General features: G+C 48.0%; 6 protein-coding genes across 6 annotated transcripts; 5 read left to right on the top strand and 1 right to left on the bottom strand.

Annotated features, from left to right (window-relative positions):
• Positions 1 to 1,142: 1,142 nt before the first annotated feature.
• GGS22DRAFT_170616 (Het-C-domain-containing protein) lies at positions 1,143 to 4,602 on the top strand. The gene is made up of 7 exons (XM_047962467.1): positions 1,143 to 1,400; positions 1,523 to 1,639; positions 1,711 to 1,737; positions 1,809 to 2,366; positions 2,441 to 2,620; positions 2,686 to 3,233; positions 3,285 to 4,602. The coding sequence occupies exons 2-7, from the start codon at positions 1,543 to 1,545 to the stop codon at positions 4,455 to 4,457; spliced, it is 2,583 nt and encodes an 860-aa protein (XP_047816122.1). The 5' UTR covers positions 1,143 to 1,400; positions 1,523 to 1,542; the 3' UTR covers positions 4,458 to 4,602.
• Positions 4,603 to 4,709: 107 nt separating this feature from the next.
• GGS22DRAFT_170613 (glycoside hydrolase family 45 protein) lies at positions 4,710 to 6,405 on the top strand. Its single transcript, XM_047962466.1, has 2 exons — positions 4,710 to 5,679; positions 5,834 to 6,405. The coding sequence occupies exons 1-2, from the start codon at positions 5,236 to 5,238 to the stop codon at positions 6,119 to 6,121; spliced, it is 732 nt and encodes a 243-aa protein (XP_047816121.1). The 5' UTR covers positions 4,710 to 5,235; the 3' UTR covers positions 6,122 to 6,405.
• A 614-nt stretch (positions 6,406 to 7,019) lies between these two features.
• GGS22DRAFT_49892 (Endonuclease/exonuclease/phosphatase) lies at positions 7,020 to 8,262 on the top strand. The gene has a single exon (XM_047967260.1). It carries the CDS (start codon positions 7,140 to 7,142, stop codon positions 8,028 to 8,030), a length of 891 nt encoding a protein of 296 aa, XP_047816120.1. The 5' UTR covers positions 7,020 to 7,139; the 3' UTR covers positions 8,031 to 8,262.
• On the top strand, positions 8,263 to 9,819 carry GGS22DRAFT_49893 (uncharacterized protein). Its single transcript, XM_047967261.1, has one exon. It carries the CDS (start codon positions 8,495 to 8,497, stop codon positions 9,581 to 9,583), a length of 1,089 nt encoding a protein of 362 aa, XP_047816119.1. The 5' UTR covers positions 8,263 to 8,494; the 3' UTR covers positions 9,584 to 9,819.
• A 2,490-nt stretch (positions 9,820 to 12,309) lies between these two features.
• GGS22DRAFT_49873 (aromatic compound dioxygenase) lies at positions 12,310 to 14,439 on the top strand. The gene is made up of 3 exons (XM_047967259.1): positions 12,310 to 13,191; positions 13,249 to 13,433; positions 13,516 to 14,439. Exons 1-3 carry the CDS (start codon positions 12,945 to 12,947, stop codon positions 14,230 to 14,232), a joined length of 1,149 nt encoding a protein of 382 aa, XP_047816118.1. The 5' UTR covers positions 12,310 to 12,944; the 3' UTR covers positions 14,233 to 14,439.
• Positions 14,440 to 14,645: 206 nt separating this feature from the next.
• Positions 14,646 to 15,094, bottom strand: GGS22DRAFT_191452 (uncharacterized protein; the record flags this gene model as incomplete). The annotated part of the gene is made up of 2 exons (XM_047965128.1): positions 14,646 to 14,970; positions 15,072 to 15,094. The coding sequence occupies 2 exons, from the start codon at positions 15,092 to 15,094 to the stop codon at positions 14,646 to 14,648; spliced, it is 348 nt and encodes a 115-aa protein (XP_047816117.1).
• Positions 15,095 to 15,938: the final 844 nt, after the last annotated feature.

Raw genomic sequence — 15,938 nt, 5'->3', positions numbered from 1 at the left:
TACAACCTTGAATATCCAATCTATAAGTACCTACTGATGCTTACAGTATTTAGCATGCCTTCATAACTAGATATAAAACGCGTGTAAGGGAGTTCTGAAATATATCAAGTACCTAACTTGAACAAAACACTAAACTGATCGATACAGTAAGTACCTTAATACCTAATACGCACTTGCATGCTAGGTACCATACCTATAGGTACATAACAATTGAAACAAGAGCGCAATTTTACCTATTATAAGCTACTACGTAGTTTAGAGAGGAGGATATTAGCTATAAAGAACTGGTTGTATTTCTTACTCGTTTGATTTCTTAAAGTGGAGGTCAAGTCTATCAACGTATCAATAATTTATATCACCATGTCACATCCCGCTACGTCCGTCAAAATGCCCGGTCCTTCAGAGTCATGCAAACGGATCTGGCGGGATGGCAAGTCGGGTAATTGATGTTCCGTCGTGGGAACGGGTTGCTTACCGTCTCACCTAGAATCCGGACAGCAGCCAATGAAATTGCGAGATGTGTCTCGGCTAAGAAACCGTTAACACTAGCTATGCTTCGGCCAGACCCGGAGCCACGCCGTTGAAATCTACATGTAAGTAACTCATGGATACATACATCAACACACTAACGTAAGTAAGACTACACGTGTACGCGTGAAATCTTTAAAGATCGTACCAATCTATTAAATTACCAGTTCTCATAGTTTACCAAAATTTATAATCACTTGACCTATTTAAGTAAGTATTTGGATATTTCTACGTATTTAGGTGAATAAATCACTTTCCGGTAGTCGAGCTAGTCAAACTATTTGCCTATTAGTTAAATCTATGTCTAGAGATCAAGGTGAAGGTCTTGGAAATCTTTAACAGGTCCCGGCTGCCTCACTGGTCTAATCCCTGTTACCATTTACTAACAGGAAGGCGCACATGTGTGTTGTTGATGTACATGTACTCCTATCGCTCGCTCTCTGCCAACATCGATGTAAGTATAGAGTACGTATGCACTTGCCTGCTTTTTCGCGCCGGCATAGATTCGTTTCAGTTATGATCGAATAATATCCACTTTCAATCCACTTGAACCAGTCTCTCGGGCTTGGCATACATCTATTCATGTAGCACAAATGGAAGCATCGACCAGTAATGCTCGTCGACAGACCCTTCCTGCCCCTCCAAACTGACGATCCGTTGCAATTGCAACGATCCCAACCAGGGTACGTAACCTAACGAAGCTGAGCTCTTGTCAGTTACCCCTCCCCCTCCTTCTCTATTCCTACCTAATCCTAGGTGACTCCGTATTCTGTCCAGGGAATGCGCAATCCCTTAATAGTATCACCCTCACGTCACCCTGAACCTGATCAGCCTGACTAGTTTATACTACCAGTACTATTATTCTTACCTAGGTATGCTGCTCTAATAAATCATGTTTAGTTCCCTCATCGGCCAAGCCAGTCTCAGGTCCAAATCCTCCTCAAACTTTCCTAAGAATCAATTACAATATTAACTACATCTAACATCTTACTAGAAATTTATCTTGAGTCAAAAATGATCACCCTCAAGCCCTTCCCCGCCTTTTTGGGGTTGGTCTTCCTCTTCGTGTTCGCCCGTCCAGCTCTCGCTTTTGGTGCTGGTAACATCGCCGGTAAGATTTACCTGCCCAACCATTGCTGTGTATCCCAAGTATCTCGTTGGCGAGACTAACCTCCTTTATAGGCATCTCCAAGGTCGAGGGGCAAAATTGTAAGTTTTTCTCGCATATATACCAATATAAGTACTCCTTGACAGAGTGTCTAATTTGGTATTGTATTTAGGGCGTCATGGCGACATCGAAGACACCCTCCTTACTATCATGATGGCCCGAGCCGTCGGCGGCAAAAAGTTTGACAAGCTCATGGTATCCCGTGTCTACTTCGGTAACTGGCTCCGAGACTACTCTCAAGCCATCGATGTTGGTACGGTCAAGTCTGTCTCGGCTGAAGCTATCCGACTGCTTCTATGTGTTCTCGGTTTCCTGACCTTCGGTTACGGCTCTAAGGAATTCGAAGTGACCGCTGATCGTCTTGGTTGCTATCGACCCGAAGACCACATCGACAACCCCAAGAACTACGCCAGCAACGAGGATGCGCGTCAGTATGACCGAAGGCTGCGCGGGCCTGTTGATGAGAGAGTTGAGCTTGGCATCGACTCAGAGACAGGTCTAAAAAACTACATTGCCAATGAGCGAGCTAGAATTATGACTTCCGCGCTCCATGTCAGAAAACTGTTCGGCCGCTGCATTGAACTTGCCCGATCCTATAAGAACAGCAACAGGAAGAGTGAACTACACGAGGCCTTGCGATTACTTGGTACCGGCCTCCACTGTCTAGAAGGTAATGTCATACCCTAGATCCTCTATTAATTTCATTTTCATTTATGTTTTCCGCATACTAACTTTGTCGAACAGACTTCTTGGCCCACAGTAACTACACGGAACTGGCACTTATTGAAATGGGCGAGCGCGACATCTTCGCTCACGTCGGTAGAAACACTAAAATTGAAATCCCTGGCGCTCGCCACGAAGTCTACCCTTGCGTCACAGGAACATTCGGAGGTGTTGACTTCCTGCATTCTGTCACTGGAGAAGGTTAGTTGAATTCAGAGTGTTTTACCTGGGTTCTCTTATATCGTTACTGACTAAACGGCGTTTAGTCTCGGACAAGTTGACGCAAAACGAAATCCAAGAACTTGAGGGAACCCTCGAGGAGAACTCAAAGAAGAATGACACCAGTATTCTCGAGGGACTTCTTGACAAGATTCCCGATGGTATCATCGGTGGCGACGATAAGAAGCAGAAGCTAGAATCGATTCAGAGCAATGCCAATAATGCACAAATGGCTAACACGTCGATTTCCCCGAGGGAACCCGAGGAGTTCACGGAATACATCCAGCAAGTCTTTCAACAGATAATGCCCGCCATTGAATTCCACGACGAACTCCTGAAGGGCATCAGCGAGGCAATCGAAAAGATTCCTATCTTGCCTCAAATCATTGAACAACTTGAGGACCAGATGTCGATGTGGGTATTCTCGATTATGGCACCTTTCGTTGTCCCTATCATCCAGCAGGTCAAGAATGAGCTCCAAACCGGATCATCCGAGATTATTGCCAGCAGCGAGAACGAGCAGCACGTCGTCTTCAATGATGACGAGTCTACTGACCCAACACACTCCATGCTCTCCAAAGATCACTTTTCCAACGTAAGTCCACTCCAATCATATAGAGCTTTCGCATCGCTAACCATATTTTAGATCCTCAATGAAGTTGCGGGCAAGACTGCAAGCAAAGTCGTCTACTGGGTTGTTCCCCAGCTCATGGAAGCATGGGATGATGAGAGCATCGATGTCGATCGTTTGATGGATAGAATCATCAATGGTGTACTGCACCACCCTGCTCAGCGCGACATGGGAGAAGATGGCGCGCGTGACGGCCGACAGATCATGTTCCGTTCAGTTGAGGAGTGGTGGAACCAGATGGATGATGATGCAAAGGATGAATACCGCCAGAAGCTTTCGCGTCGCGGCGTTCAGAATGGCGAGAACCACAAAGAAGGCGTCCAGGACTCCGGTCACGGTTGCGGAAAGCCTCTTGGTATGCACAAGAACTTTGCTGGGGGTGGGTCCATGGAAGACCGTATTGCGGGCGCTGCTGCTGGAGCTATTGTTGGTGGTGTTACCGGTGGTATCTCGGATTTTGTCAAGGCCTCATCTGGGGGACAGGTTAACTTGCCCGGTTTTGAAGGCCGGGAGTCCAGCAGCTCCGGCGGCGGACTCCTTAGCGCTATTGGTAACTCTCTTCTAGGCGGAGGCTTTAAGAGTAGCGAGACCGAATCATATGGCAGCAGACGTGAGGGAGGAGATGGATCGTACAGCGAGAGCCGCACCGAGTACGGACGCTCGGATGATCGATATGGCCAGGCCGAATACTCCGAGAGCCGACATTCCGGAGGAGGCGAGAGCAGAGAATACCGTCGTTATGAGCAAGATGATAACGGCCGCGGCTACGGATACGAAGAGCGAACCGAATCTCGACCGAACTATGGTGGTGGCTACGAGGAGCGTACTGAGCGCCGGTACGAAAGTAACGATGGATACCAAGAATCCGGTCACCATGGCCGACGTCGCGATGAGGAGGACAGCTATGGTGGACGCCAGGAAAGCTATGGACGATCTGAGTATGACCGCGGTGACGAGTACGGCCGCCGTGAAGACTCCTATGGTGGCGGAGACCGATACGAGCGTCGCGAGGAGAGCTCAGGATACGGCCGCTCAGGTCGTGAGGAGGAATATGGACGCCGTGAGGAGCGTCGCGATGATGACGAGGGAGGTGGATTCCTCGACACCGTGGCCAGTCGTATCGGTGACGCTCTGGACGAAGGCGATCGCCGCCGCCGTGATGAGGGAGGCAGCCGATGGGGTTTCTAGTAAGATATCACATATGCGTCTACCACTCTAGGTGGGAAATTCTTGAGTATGGGAACGTTGCCATAGTGAGGACTGGGCGGGTGAACTTTCATCTGTAGCTCTTGCTTCCTAACGCTTTACACAATGAATCAATGAAGTATAAGAATGATGTTGTCAATGATCCGCCGTGATAAGCATGATCTTGTAAGCTGATAAAACTGCCTACATACCTATGTACCTAACCATTCAGGGACGAATGTAACCATGCCTTCTCCGCATCTAGCTAGGTACCTTATGCGGGGAACTGCCCAAGGGGTTCTCGCAAGCAAGCCGTCTACCTATAGTACTATATGACCTCACGGAGCTAGGATCCCGACGGCTATTGGCCACTAAGTCATTTTCCAGATAGCCATCCCAATTTTGCCGGCCGCTTGCTCCACCCAGCTAGGCTCCGTTTCATCAACGGGGGCTGGCCCGCGTTGATCACCCATATATATACTTTATGGCGATATGCGCCATCCCACAGGGCGGCTCGCCTCATATTCAGGGCACACACACGCGGCATAGTGCCTAGACATCCGATAGTGTAGGAAAGAGATTACTTTTCCCGGTGGGCCGTAGTGAGGGGAGATGATCGGCGGCTTCTGCGCAGGAGTTGGAGGTGGGCGAAGAGGCGGCGTGGGATATTTTAAGGCTGGTTGGATTCCGGATTGCGTGCTTCTCTCGCGCTCTGTTTTCTTAAGAGTATCGAACTTTGGGTCTGTCATATATCGAGGCATCTAGGGAACAGTACTAGACGATGCAGCTTACTACGATCTTGGGCCTCTCGGCCTCCCTATCCGCGCACCTGGCCGCGGCGCAGGGAGCGTCTGGGACGGGACAGACGACGCGCTATTGGGACTGCTGCAAGCCGAGCTGCGGGTGGACGGAGAAAACGAACAGCGGGAAGCTCATCGGCACGTGTAGTAAGGAGGACCAGCCGCTGAACGATAACGGGGCGACGAAGAGCGCGTGCGATAATGGCGGCTCGGCGTTCATGTGTAGTAACCAGAGCCCGTGGGCGGTGAACGATACTATGAGTTATGGATGGGCTGCTGTTCGCATCTCTGGACAGACGGAGACGACGTGGTGTTGCGCTTGCTACGAGCTTACGTTTACGAGTGGTGCTGTTAGTGGCAAGAAGATGATCGTGCAGGCTAGTAACACGGGTGGTGATTTGGGGGCTAATCATTTTGATCTTGCGGTATGCGCTCTGTTTTTTTAACCTCATTTTCTTCTATTTTTCGCTCCTATCCTTCCCCTACCTTCTTACATCTTGGAATAAAAGAGAGATAATCACCGTTGATCCCGTATCCGGGTAACTGAGGGTTAACAAATACTGACCCTAACCACGATAGATCCCCGGCGGCGGCGTAGGCATCTACAACGCCTGCACGAACCAATACGGCGCGCCGTCGAACGGGTGGGGAGAGCGGTACGGCGGGGTTACCTCGCGCGAGGCCTGCGACGGCTTCCCCGCCGCCCTTAAGGAGGGCTGCTACTGGCGCTTCGACTGGTTCGGCGGCTCGGACAACCCGGGTGTTACCTTCAAGCAGGTCGCGTGTCCCGCGACGCTGGTCGAGAAGAGCGGCTGCCAGCGGAGTAATGACGCTATTGATGAGACGCCTGTGCCGGATAATTTTTAGGGGAATAATTATGGGGGAGGAGGGATGAGTACATGTAATGTATGGGTGTAGGAAGTTTGGAAAGAGGAGGTTTGGTGTATATAGGTTGGCAGGTTAGACATTGGTTAAGTATATACAGAATCCTAACTCGGTATCATTATTATTCGGTATTTTAGAAATGTGTATGGAGAGGAGAGAAGAGATCTAGAATGGTGATTAGAATGACGGAACCTGTGGTAGAGATGACATCATGCTAAATCGTGGTGGCAGGTACGCCCCTTTTTGTGTAACCATTTACCTCTTGGATATATTCTCTGAAGTTCTAGGAAGAGCAACTTAACCTTAACATCTTTTGAGCTGTGCTAATTGAAAAAGTCGATGTCAATTGACATCCATGAGCAAATCTTTGGAGAGCATTGTGTGGCGATGAAGCTCCTAAATTTATTCCAGTTAGACCAAGCTTGGAAGCCGCCAAAGAACCGCCAAGAAGCTATCCATAAGATCGCAGTAAGTTGATGCATGATAATCAATGGAGCTCTATGCTAAAATTGGTGGTAATTAGATCCTAGCTTATGCGAAACCTGGAGTACGGATTTCATGCGAATTTACAGAGTAAGGTCAGCTTCATTTCTATTGAGTTATGGGTACGACAACTTCAGACTGTACCATTTGCCGTATAGCTACCTCTACATTATTTCACCAAATAAATGTATTGAGGTATATTAATCCGCATCACCCATCGGCACCTCGTATTATCGTGAGTTCTTGGCATGCCCGGAAATTCCCATAAGACCTGCAAGCCAAGCTGCTTTGAGATCTGATGTTACCCACGTGTGTCTTACAGTCGCAACTGTACGCCGTATATCGAACGTTTATAGGTGGCATATCTTGAAAGTTGGCTATGTTCCCGGAAGTTCGTCCGAGAGATGGCTGGGCAACTTCGCATATAAATAACTGACTGTGCGAGGACCAAGTTGCAGATATATTATACCCTTAACGCCACATCTTTTAATAATTAATTTCTGCGCGGTGTTCCAAAATGAGGTTCGTCTCTGTCTTTGCTTGCTTCTTGGCTGCCGCCGATGTGGCTAAGGCGGCCAGTTTACCGATACGCATCGTCTCTTTCAATATCCGCTACGCCGCAACCTCTCGAGAGACTAATGAAAAGCCGTGGTCCGACCGACGCACCGGTTTAATCAATCAGCTCAAGACTGTAACGGACAATGCGACATCCGATGGAGCCGTCTCCGTACTTGGTCTCCAGGAGGTTCTTGACGCCCAATTGAACGATATTAAGAACGGACTTGGTTCCGTTTGGACCCACTACGGCTTCGGCCGTGACGATGGCGCAAAGTCAGGAGAATACAATCCTATCATCTACCGGACCGACGTCCTTAAGCTGCTTTATAGCGAGCAGAAATGGCTGTCTCCTACGCCGGACACAGTCTCCTTCGGATGGGGTGCGGGTAGCCGACGAGTCAGCGTGATCGCCGTTTTCGAGCATATCGCAACTGGAAAACGCTTTATCCATGCGAACACGCACCTAGACAATGTGAGCTCTCAAGCGCGCAGCGAGGGAATTAAAGTCGTGATATCGCGCATCAAGGCGGTACAGGAACAATACGGTCCACTAGGCGTGACTCTCACCGGCGACTTCAACTCGGAGCCAGGTGGAGACGCTTACACTACGCTCTCAGACACGGGATATCTTACGGAGCTATGGAACTCTGGAGCCACGCGGTTGGGAACTAATCAACTCACATACACGGGTTTTTCGACAACCGGAAGATCCCGCATTGACTTTGTTTGGCTCGGGCCTACGGCCGACAAACTGTATTCGGCACAAGAGTTTGAATTTTTGAGCAATTATATCGATGGCGTATTTATTAGCGACCATAGAGCCGTAGTTGCTGACCTAACAATTTTATAGGATCTCGGATTTATCCTTAGGATTGTCATGGACAAGTATGCAATAGAATTCTAATCACATTATTCACCAAAAACATGACCGCTCAATGCAATCCTCAATTAGGATGACTTGCGCGAGGAGAGAGATGAAGAAAAATAGGTAATTGATATCTCCCTCCACGAAAGAAACACGCAACGTTTAATTCAATCATGTGACGATTAAGTTTAAGAGGCGACGGTTAGGTTTTACCTGTTACCGAACTCTTATCACACTACATCTGAGTGGCTTGAAGGCTTGAACTTTGTTACCTATCCATACCCATAGTCACATACCTATCTCCGTAGATTCGTTATTTATATAACTACCTACCGCCCACTTAGGATCTTGTCATCTAGCACATTTCCAAACACATATTCCGTTACAAGTTATAGATTTTTTGAACAAAGGAAACACCGATCCAAGAACTCGGCAGGACAGCACTCATCATGGCACTCACAACGTTCCACCTCTTTCCACAACTGCCACCAGAGCTCCGAGACATGATATGGGAAGAAGCAATCCGGCCGGATGTCCCATCAGCTCACTTCTTCACGGCCTGGAATGGATTTGAAAATCGAATGTACGAGTCCGATTTCCAAACTTTGGCCAACTACTCAGTCGCTGGGCGAGGGCGTCAGCCCGATATGCCATGTGGCCTAGCTGCCCCACGCTGCAACCGGGAACAACCTTTTACTCCTTCTTGGTTTGACAATAACCCTTCCGTCTACATGGAAGACAGCGGGCTCTGGACAGCCTGCTGGGGTTCTCGGCGAGCAATGATAAGACGTTTTGGCAACCGCAAAGTGTCTTACCGCAAAGAAACACTGGCCCAGAGATTCCTCGGTCAAGCTCCAGAATACAACGATGCGCCTGCTACCGGAACCATGGTACAAGACGGCAGAACACAATACTTTACCGTCTGCCCTAAAACAGACCTGTTCTGCCTGCAGCCATTTCACAAAAACGGCAATGTACGCTGGCCGACCCTCGAGCGCGACGTGGCGATATTCAACATCCGCGGGTCCCCGCGAGCACACATCGCTCTCGAGTTCGATCCCCACTGGACAGACGACGAGGAGCTGCGCGACGAATCCTTCCGCCTGAGCATTCCGCCCCTAAAAAGATACGAAATCGAACTCTTCGGCCAAACCCGGACGGACCTCGGCTCCGTGTTCCTGGCCGGGACCAACCAAGTCGGCAGCTGGGCCCGCGCGCTGTGGTTCATCGACTACCGCATCTCCCGGGACCCGAAAGCCGAGCCTTTGGATTACAGCGACGGCACGCGCATGGTGTTCCAAGGGAGAGGGTGCAAGTATGTTGAGGTGAGGCCGGATAGACATGATACGGGGTGGATTATGGGACACAAGAGACAGAGCGCGTCGATACGCAGGTTTTTGTATGAGTTTTATGTTACCCTGGCTGGGGATCGCGATAATTCGTGGATCTATCAGAAGATTGGAGATGCGGGGAGCATTGATGCCGCGGAGTTGTTTAGGAGGCCGGTTATTGGGGTTTTGGCTTGTCTTAGGGATTAGAGGGCTTTGGCGACGGCCTGGTTGACTCCTTTTTTGGAGTTAGGGTTAGCAGAACGGGTCGCGCTACTGGAAACTGGCTCGAGATTTCTGAGTAGTACTTTAGGGGATTGGGAGTTTGTATGTTGTGGGCGTGAGCGTGTTTCTTCTGACGCAAGGGGTCTGCGTCAGGGATATATCGTAGGAGATTTACTATCTAGTAACATCATAGTCAGAAGACAGCGGACAGTATCATAGCCTTGAGTTCTATGACAACTGCCTATCAAGCCCACAGTTTGCCACCCATGTTGAGGATAAGACAGTGCTAGAGTCATATAAGCGAGCTTAGATACTTCTCAGATATCATTTTTCGGCTATAGTTTGGTATGACTTTTCAGGAGGTTATCGTACGACTTAGAATAGCCAAGAGAATTCATGAAAAGATGATCATAGAAGAGACGGTGAATATATCGATTATTGAAGACTTCCGAAATTCACGCTTTAGGTTAGCCATGACCCAATGCCAATGTTCGTTTTGGAACCCTTGATTTCATTTTTTCAGTGATTTTTCGGGGATTGTCTGGCTAACATCTGTCGGAAGAAGGTTACGTGGAGTTGTTACCGGCTAATATAGATATATAGAGAACGCGTACACCATTTAGCGGACGAAGCTTAATGGGAATATTTAATAGTGGGTATACCAGATGGAATCGAATGCAACGTTATTGCGGCTCGTCACATTGTCGACTTGTGACATGTTGGCATCACGTGTTACGTAAAAGTATGGTATGTTATGTTTGTTATTGAAGCTTTAGAATAGAGTTTTGTAATTTTAAAGGGAGAATTGGCATGTAGAAAACTTGGGTAGATCCTAGATACCGAAGTATTCGTCAACGAGACACAGCTAAGGACTGAGGGGAGAAATTCATGATTCTCTGGAAATCTATGTTACGAATATCGTTAATAAAGCCAGGTTGAAACTAAGAGTCATCGAAATCGCCGTACTAGGTAGGTAGTTTTAGTTCTGAAGACTTTTTCACAGGATAGCCATACCTGACGTAACGACTCAATAGTTGATGTGGCGTTTTCATACTTGAAAAGCATATAATAGGGGCGACAATGATTTGGTATATTATTTTGGTACTTATTGTTTCTGTCCCCCACTCAATTTGTAATTCGAGGCGACTTAATAGGTATTATTCATGAAGGTCAGGATAGTTTTCCACAGAAAAAAAACGAAACCGGAATATAAGCGCCTTAGAATTAGAACGTGGGTCACGACAATAGAAGTTATTAGATACCTATCTGGCAAGGCTTCAATAATTTAAACCAGATAGATATTTTCTAGTAACAGTTCAATTACCGATGCTCCTTTGAAATACAAATATCATGTGACAACTATAGTTACTAGTAAGCAGTATTAAGATGTAACAGAACTGATATATACTAGGTACGTAGGCATCCAAGTGGATAGCTAAACCATTCCCTGCAACGAGGCTACCTACTCATAGGACTAACATCTTAGGAACAATCTTGTATCCCGTCTTTTTCTATAATGAATGGCGTTTAAATCTGTTTGAGGATACGTGGGTAGAGTTCATTAAATTGACGCGTGCCAGGACTGATAGAAAGGACGGGTTTTGAACTACCCCTTTCTTTGGCTCTACCAAAGGTTTGAAAAAGACCTTCTGATGGCCAGTCCTAGGAATAATGTTAGAAATATGCATACCTCATCTGAAAAGGCAAGGAGAACTCAGAACTCCTCTTCCAACTGTGTCATTATTTTCCCATCTGACAGGTCTATGTCGTGACAGATTGAGTGAGTAACTACGCGTACGTAGACCGCCAAGACCTTCGCCGTCGATAGTAGTATTGAAATACGTTTAGAAGTCCTATGGATTGGAGAATTTGGCTGGATAGAATTGGCCGGTCGTCGTTTCCAAGAGTTGAAATGCAACATTCACAGCATGAGTCCTTGTTTCCGCTATCGTGTCTATGGAAGGTGAGTTGGAAAAAAACTATGTTCTCCAAAGCCAGCTAAGTAGCTATTCGGCCCATGGAAGCGAGATCATGGCTACTCGCTTGAGAGTCAACTTCCACCTTCCATATTTACCTCCGCTTACCATTCTCGGTCTTCTTATTAGCTAGTTTACTTCGTAGTATCGTGGATATACAAGGATTGTAGGTAGTTAGGTGGGGTGGAAAAAATGTCGAGATGGCGTAAACAGTCTTGGCTTAGAAGCTTAGAGTGGGCCTCAACTACCGTTCCGCATAGAAAAAGATTCGACGATAGGTCGCCGAAGGATCGATTACCGCTTGCCAATGTTCCTATTTGATCTTTATACCTATGATAGGCTCGAAAATAGGACCCGCGAGATGCAAGAATGTCCCAGTGCGTCGTGAGCCTTGTGTTAAGCACCTCGGCAGGGAATACTTTACATGCTACTGCAACTTCTTGGCGCCACCCTGACATTGGACAGTATAGGAGAGCCGCGCGTCCAGGTTACATAAGTCATTGTATTAGATTGACATTCGTGCCGAATCTGCATACGATGCTTAATTTTCAGATTTTTCTGAAGTCAAACTTCAATTAAGGTCATGAGATTCTGTTTCTGATGATAGGGGAATTCGGGCTTCCCTTTTACGCTAGTGCGGAGACCAGGCAGGACCAACGCTTCTTTCTGAGGATATAAATCTTTTCTCCTATGCTTTGTTAATTATAGAATATTATACGGATCATAAAGCATTGGAAAGCGGCAAAGTCCTAGTTGTTTGCGTTCACCAATCAACCAGGAAGGGATATCTGGCGCGAGTTGATCGCGGAGGAAAGACTCAACCCCATATTCAATAGATGCGATTTCGTAGAAGCTATCTTAAGTCTCCAGACCGCGTACCTAACCTATAGGCCTTTTGTCAGGCTACGTTGGCACTCCGAGACTCATTTGACGTCGTTCTTGGTCAGGATGATCAGCCTTTAGTATCGATGGGTTTTCAACCGCCCCATTTTCATTGGCTACTGATACCTGCCAGTCTTGTCCATTATGCCGAAGTGGGATGGACCCCTGATATGACCCGCTATCAGATCCCTGGGTGAATCTGTGTAGATCCTGGGGGCTAACGGGAGGGGAGCCCCGGCCATACCAATTTAGGAGAGTATCATTAGGGATAAGGGAAAAGAATATCGCGGCTTTCTTGAATGATAGACACCCTGGGCGAAGCCTTGGGCGAGCAGCTACATATTGACAATGTAGATCAAATCATATAAACGGTTGAATATATAAAGATGTCGATATCTTCCCAAATTGTGCACTCTCGACCTTCTCTCGGTCGTAGCCAGGGATTTCACTCTTTCTACATTACTTAGCGCTCTTTATTTCGGTTCACGATGGCTATCCTTCGCAAGATCGCCGCCTCCTTGGCGATTTCCTCCTTGATTGGAGCTACCGTTGCCCACCCGGGTGACAGCAAAGAAGTAGTCCGACATGAAAAGGCTATGCGCGGGCACGCTCAAGCTCACGCTCGACGTGCCATCACCGGTTGCGCGGAGGAAACTACAGCTCTAAAGGCTCGCTCCGTCGCTCGCCGTGCTGCTGCTGCTCAAGCACTTCGTGAGAAGCGCGGTCTCACTGACAGTAAGTATTCGTAAGATGCCCTTGCGATCCGTGTCTTAGTAGCTAACGATATCTCAGAGCGCATGAGGTCCAAGCGAGACCAGGCTGCTCTAGAAAAGTATTTGAATGTGTCGCATGATGCTTCGGAGTCAGGATATTCTTTAGATACCCCATTAGACGTGATCTTCTCCTCAAACGCGACCGCTGCTCTCATTCCTGAGGTTACGATTGGCCCATACTGGGTTGCAGGCGAGTTGATTCGGGTATGTTGGCGTTTAGCCTTCCGATATGATCTACTCATATCTCATTCTGGTTCAAGAGACATACTGACTCCGTGGGTTGTAGGCTGATGTTACCGATAACGAGCCAGGTGTACCGCTCCACCTTGACATGCAGTTCATCGACCTCAACACATGTGAAGCAGTCCCGAACATGCTAATCGACATCTGGCATTCCAACGCCACCGGTACCTACAGTGGTGTCGCCATGATGGGTCAGGCCGGTCTCAACACCACCTATTGCCGTGGAATCCAGACCACCAACGAAGACGGTGTAGTCGAGTTCGACACTGTCTTCCCTGGTCACTACATAGGCCGAACCCCTCACATTCATGTGATGAGCACCACGAACGCGACTGTGTTACCCAACAACACCTACGTCCTCGACGGCAAGACCAACCACATCGGCCAACTTTTCTTCGACCAGAGCCTCATCGACTCCGTCGAGGAGCTCGAGCCCTACAACCTCAACAAGCAGCCCCTGACTCTGAACATCAACGACGGGATCGACGCCCAGACATCTACGGCCGATTACGATCCTTTCGTCGACTACATCCAGCTCGGCGAGAGTCTGCAGGATGGTCTCCTCTCCTACATCACCGTCTTCGTAGACACCACCTCCAACCAGACTGCCTACGCCCACCCCGCTGCGCACTACTACGAGGGAGGCGGTGTTGCTTCTCCCGGCGGCGGCTTCCCTGGTGGTCCCGGCTTCCCCCCTGGCGGACCCGGAGGCCCCGGAGGCCCGTTCCCCCCTCCCCCTAACAGCACGCAAGCCGCGTAGGACGTCATCAATGATCGGTGTCTAGAGGATGGAAGTAGAGAGAGGCATGTGGTGTAGAAACAGAGTGTGGTTAGGTAGTTGTGTATAGCCCGCAAAAATTCGCTGTTACATAAGGCCGCTGCGGCGAAGTATGATAATAAACGGTCATTACCGCCGTGTCAATTACTGTTGTCGTCTTTTTAAGCAAGATCCTTGAAATGTGTTGTCTGTAGGCCTTTCTGGTTGTCGGAAGTGAGAATGTGCTCATACTAGCTTTCTTATGTCTTTTAATCGGGAATCCTTGTAAGAATCTGTGATTGAAAAATGTCCTTTGAAAGCCTTAAAAAATGTCAAATAACAATCTTGCCCGCGTCTTCGAATGATTCTGCATCTTCCGTAGTCGCCGATTCTTCCCGCGCATCAAAAACTCCACATTAGCGGGGTTTAGCGACACCGTGCTGCTTGAGGAAGTCAATGCGCTGTTGGCGATCCGTGAGGGCTTGGTACGCAGTACTACGCGGCGAGCCCCGCGAGAGCTTGTAGACGTGAGTCGCGTCGCGGACGGCGTAGGCTGTATAGTGTGTCTGTCGCCACCCATCGACCACCTTCGCTTTTTCGTTCTTCTGGATCCAGGTCTCGTTTTCGGGGGAGGGGTTGCGCGCGTGGCTGAAGACGCGATCGTCGGGTTCTTTTTCCCCGCACTTGGTGTTCATTTCGACTATTTCGTTTCCTCGGAGATCAGAGTCTTGTTCAATTAAGCTTCAATTGCATGTATAGGCGCGACGATAAGGCATAATATATGGAAATAAGCTGGCTGTTTCTGTGCGGTAGAGATTCGAACGGGAAACCGATGCTTTTACGTTGGCTGTAGAACTGGAATCATGACGAGATGATCGCTGACAAAATGGAAAAAGAAAAGTCCGCCTCCAGTATCCGAGACCCGACAATCTCCATACTCTATCAACTTAGAATTCGCTAATAATGATACATTATGATCCTAGCTACTAATGAGAGGCGACGATCGTTATCAAGAGAGAATGAGCCTCGCAGTTTAACAATCAGAGATGGAAACAGTCTTGGGAGTCGGTCACCATTCTCCGTGGCTTATGGTTGGTTACATGACCAAAGCTTCGATGCTAGTATATTTACCTACAAAACATGGGAAAGAAGTTGGCAATGTCGATGGTATGGAATTCGATTTCTTCAATGCGGTAGTTGTAACAATAATGTCGTGGCGTTGAGAGGCAGCAAAGCCGGGAGCGCGACGAAGCCTACGCCAAGGATGCCAAGACCATATATGTACCTATGTACATATAAAGGGGTTGAAGCATCGGGAGAGTTCTTGAGATTGAAGTCTTATATTCTACGGACCTAAAATGGTTACTTGGGTATCCTGTCATCTTTTTTTACTTCTCGGTTTATACCATGTTACCCTCGTACCAATACCGATGATTATTCTTAAGTTAGTTCAGCAGTATCACGAAATTATCATTAATGAGCAGACAAGACCTCCAAAGCATCGCGAACAGAGAAAAGGTGAAATTTGATTTAGCTGGTAAGCCTAAGGTTCCTTTGCGTTAAAAAAGTAAACAGGCTGATGAAAAAAAAGTTGAAAGGACCGTCGAGGGAATCGAACCCTCAGGCGAGCGTCACTTGAGAAACCAGAGCTATAGCCATGGCATCGTGTAAGCGCCGCCGTACCAACCCGGCCATTTGATCCAGTTGAT

The sequence above is a fragment of the Annulohypoxylon maeteangense genome (genome assembly GCF_022496945.1).
Source record: "Annulohypoxylon maeteangense strain CBS 123835 unplaced genomic scaffold GGS22scaffold_16, whole genome shotgun sequence".
NCBI classification, from domain to species: domain Eukaryota; kingdom Fungi; phylum Ascomycota; class Sordariomycetes; order Xylariales; family Hypoxylaceae; genus Annulohypoxylon; species Annulohypoxylon maeteangense.
This window is presented reverse-complemented; position numbering and strand designations above follow the sequence as displayed.

Bases quoted from the DNA above. Each gene is read 5' to 3' on its own strand.
- GGS22DRAFT_49892 (XM_047967260.1), top strand. From the start codon at position 7,140: ATGAGGTTCGTCTCTGTCTTTGCTTGCTTCTTGGCTGCCGCCGATGTG.
- GGS22DRAFT_49873 (XM_047967259.1), top strand. From the start codon at position 12,945: ATGGCTATCCTTCGCAAGATCGCCGCCTCCTTGGCGATTTCCTCCTTG. The intron at 13,192-13,248 runs GTAAGTATTCGT...ACGATATCTCAG, and splicing joins GAAGCGCGGTCTCACTGACA to AGCGCATGAGGTCCAAGCGA. The intron at 13,434-13,515 runs GTATGTTGGCGT...CGTGGGTTGTAG, and splicing joins TTGCAGGCGAGTTGATTCGG to GCTGATGTTACCGATAACGA.
- GGS22DRAFT_170616 (XM_047962467.1), top strand. From the start codon at position 1,543: ATGATCACCCTCAAGCCCTTCCCCGCCTTTTTGGGGTTGGTCTTCCTC. The intron at 2,367-2,440 runs GTAATGTCATAC...TTTGTCGAACAG, and splicing joins CGGCCTCCACTGTCTAGAAG to ACTTCTTGGCCCACAGTAAC. The intron at 2,621-2,685 runs GTTAGTTGAATT...AACGGCGTTTAG, and splicing joins GCATTCTGTCACTGGAGAAG to TCTCGGACAAGTTGACGCAA.
- GGS22DRAFT_170613 (XM_047962466.1), top strand. From the start codon at position 5,236: ATGCAGCTTACTACGATCTTGGGCCTCTCGGCCTCCCTATCCGCGCAC. The intron at 5,680-5,833 runs GTATGCGCTCTG...TAACCACGATAG, and splicing joins CTAATCATTTTGATCTTGCG to ATCCCCGGCGGCGGCGTAGG.
- GGS22DRAFT_49893 (XM_047967261.1), top strand. From the start codon at position 8,495: ATGGCACTCACAACGTTCCACCTCTTTCCACAACTGCCACCAGAGCTC.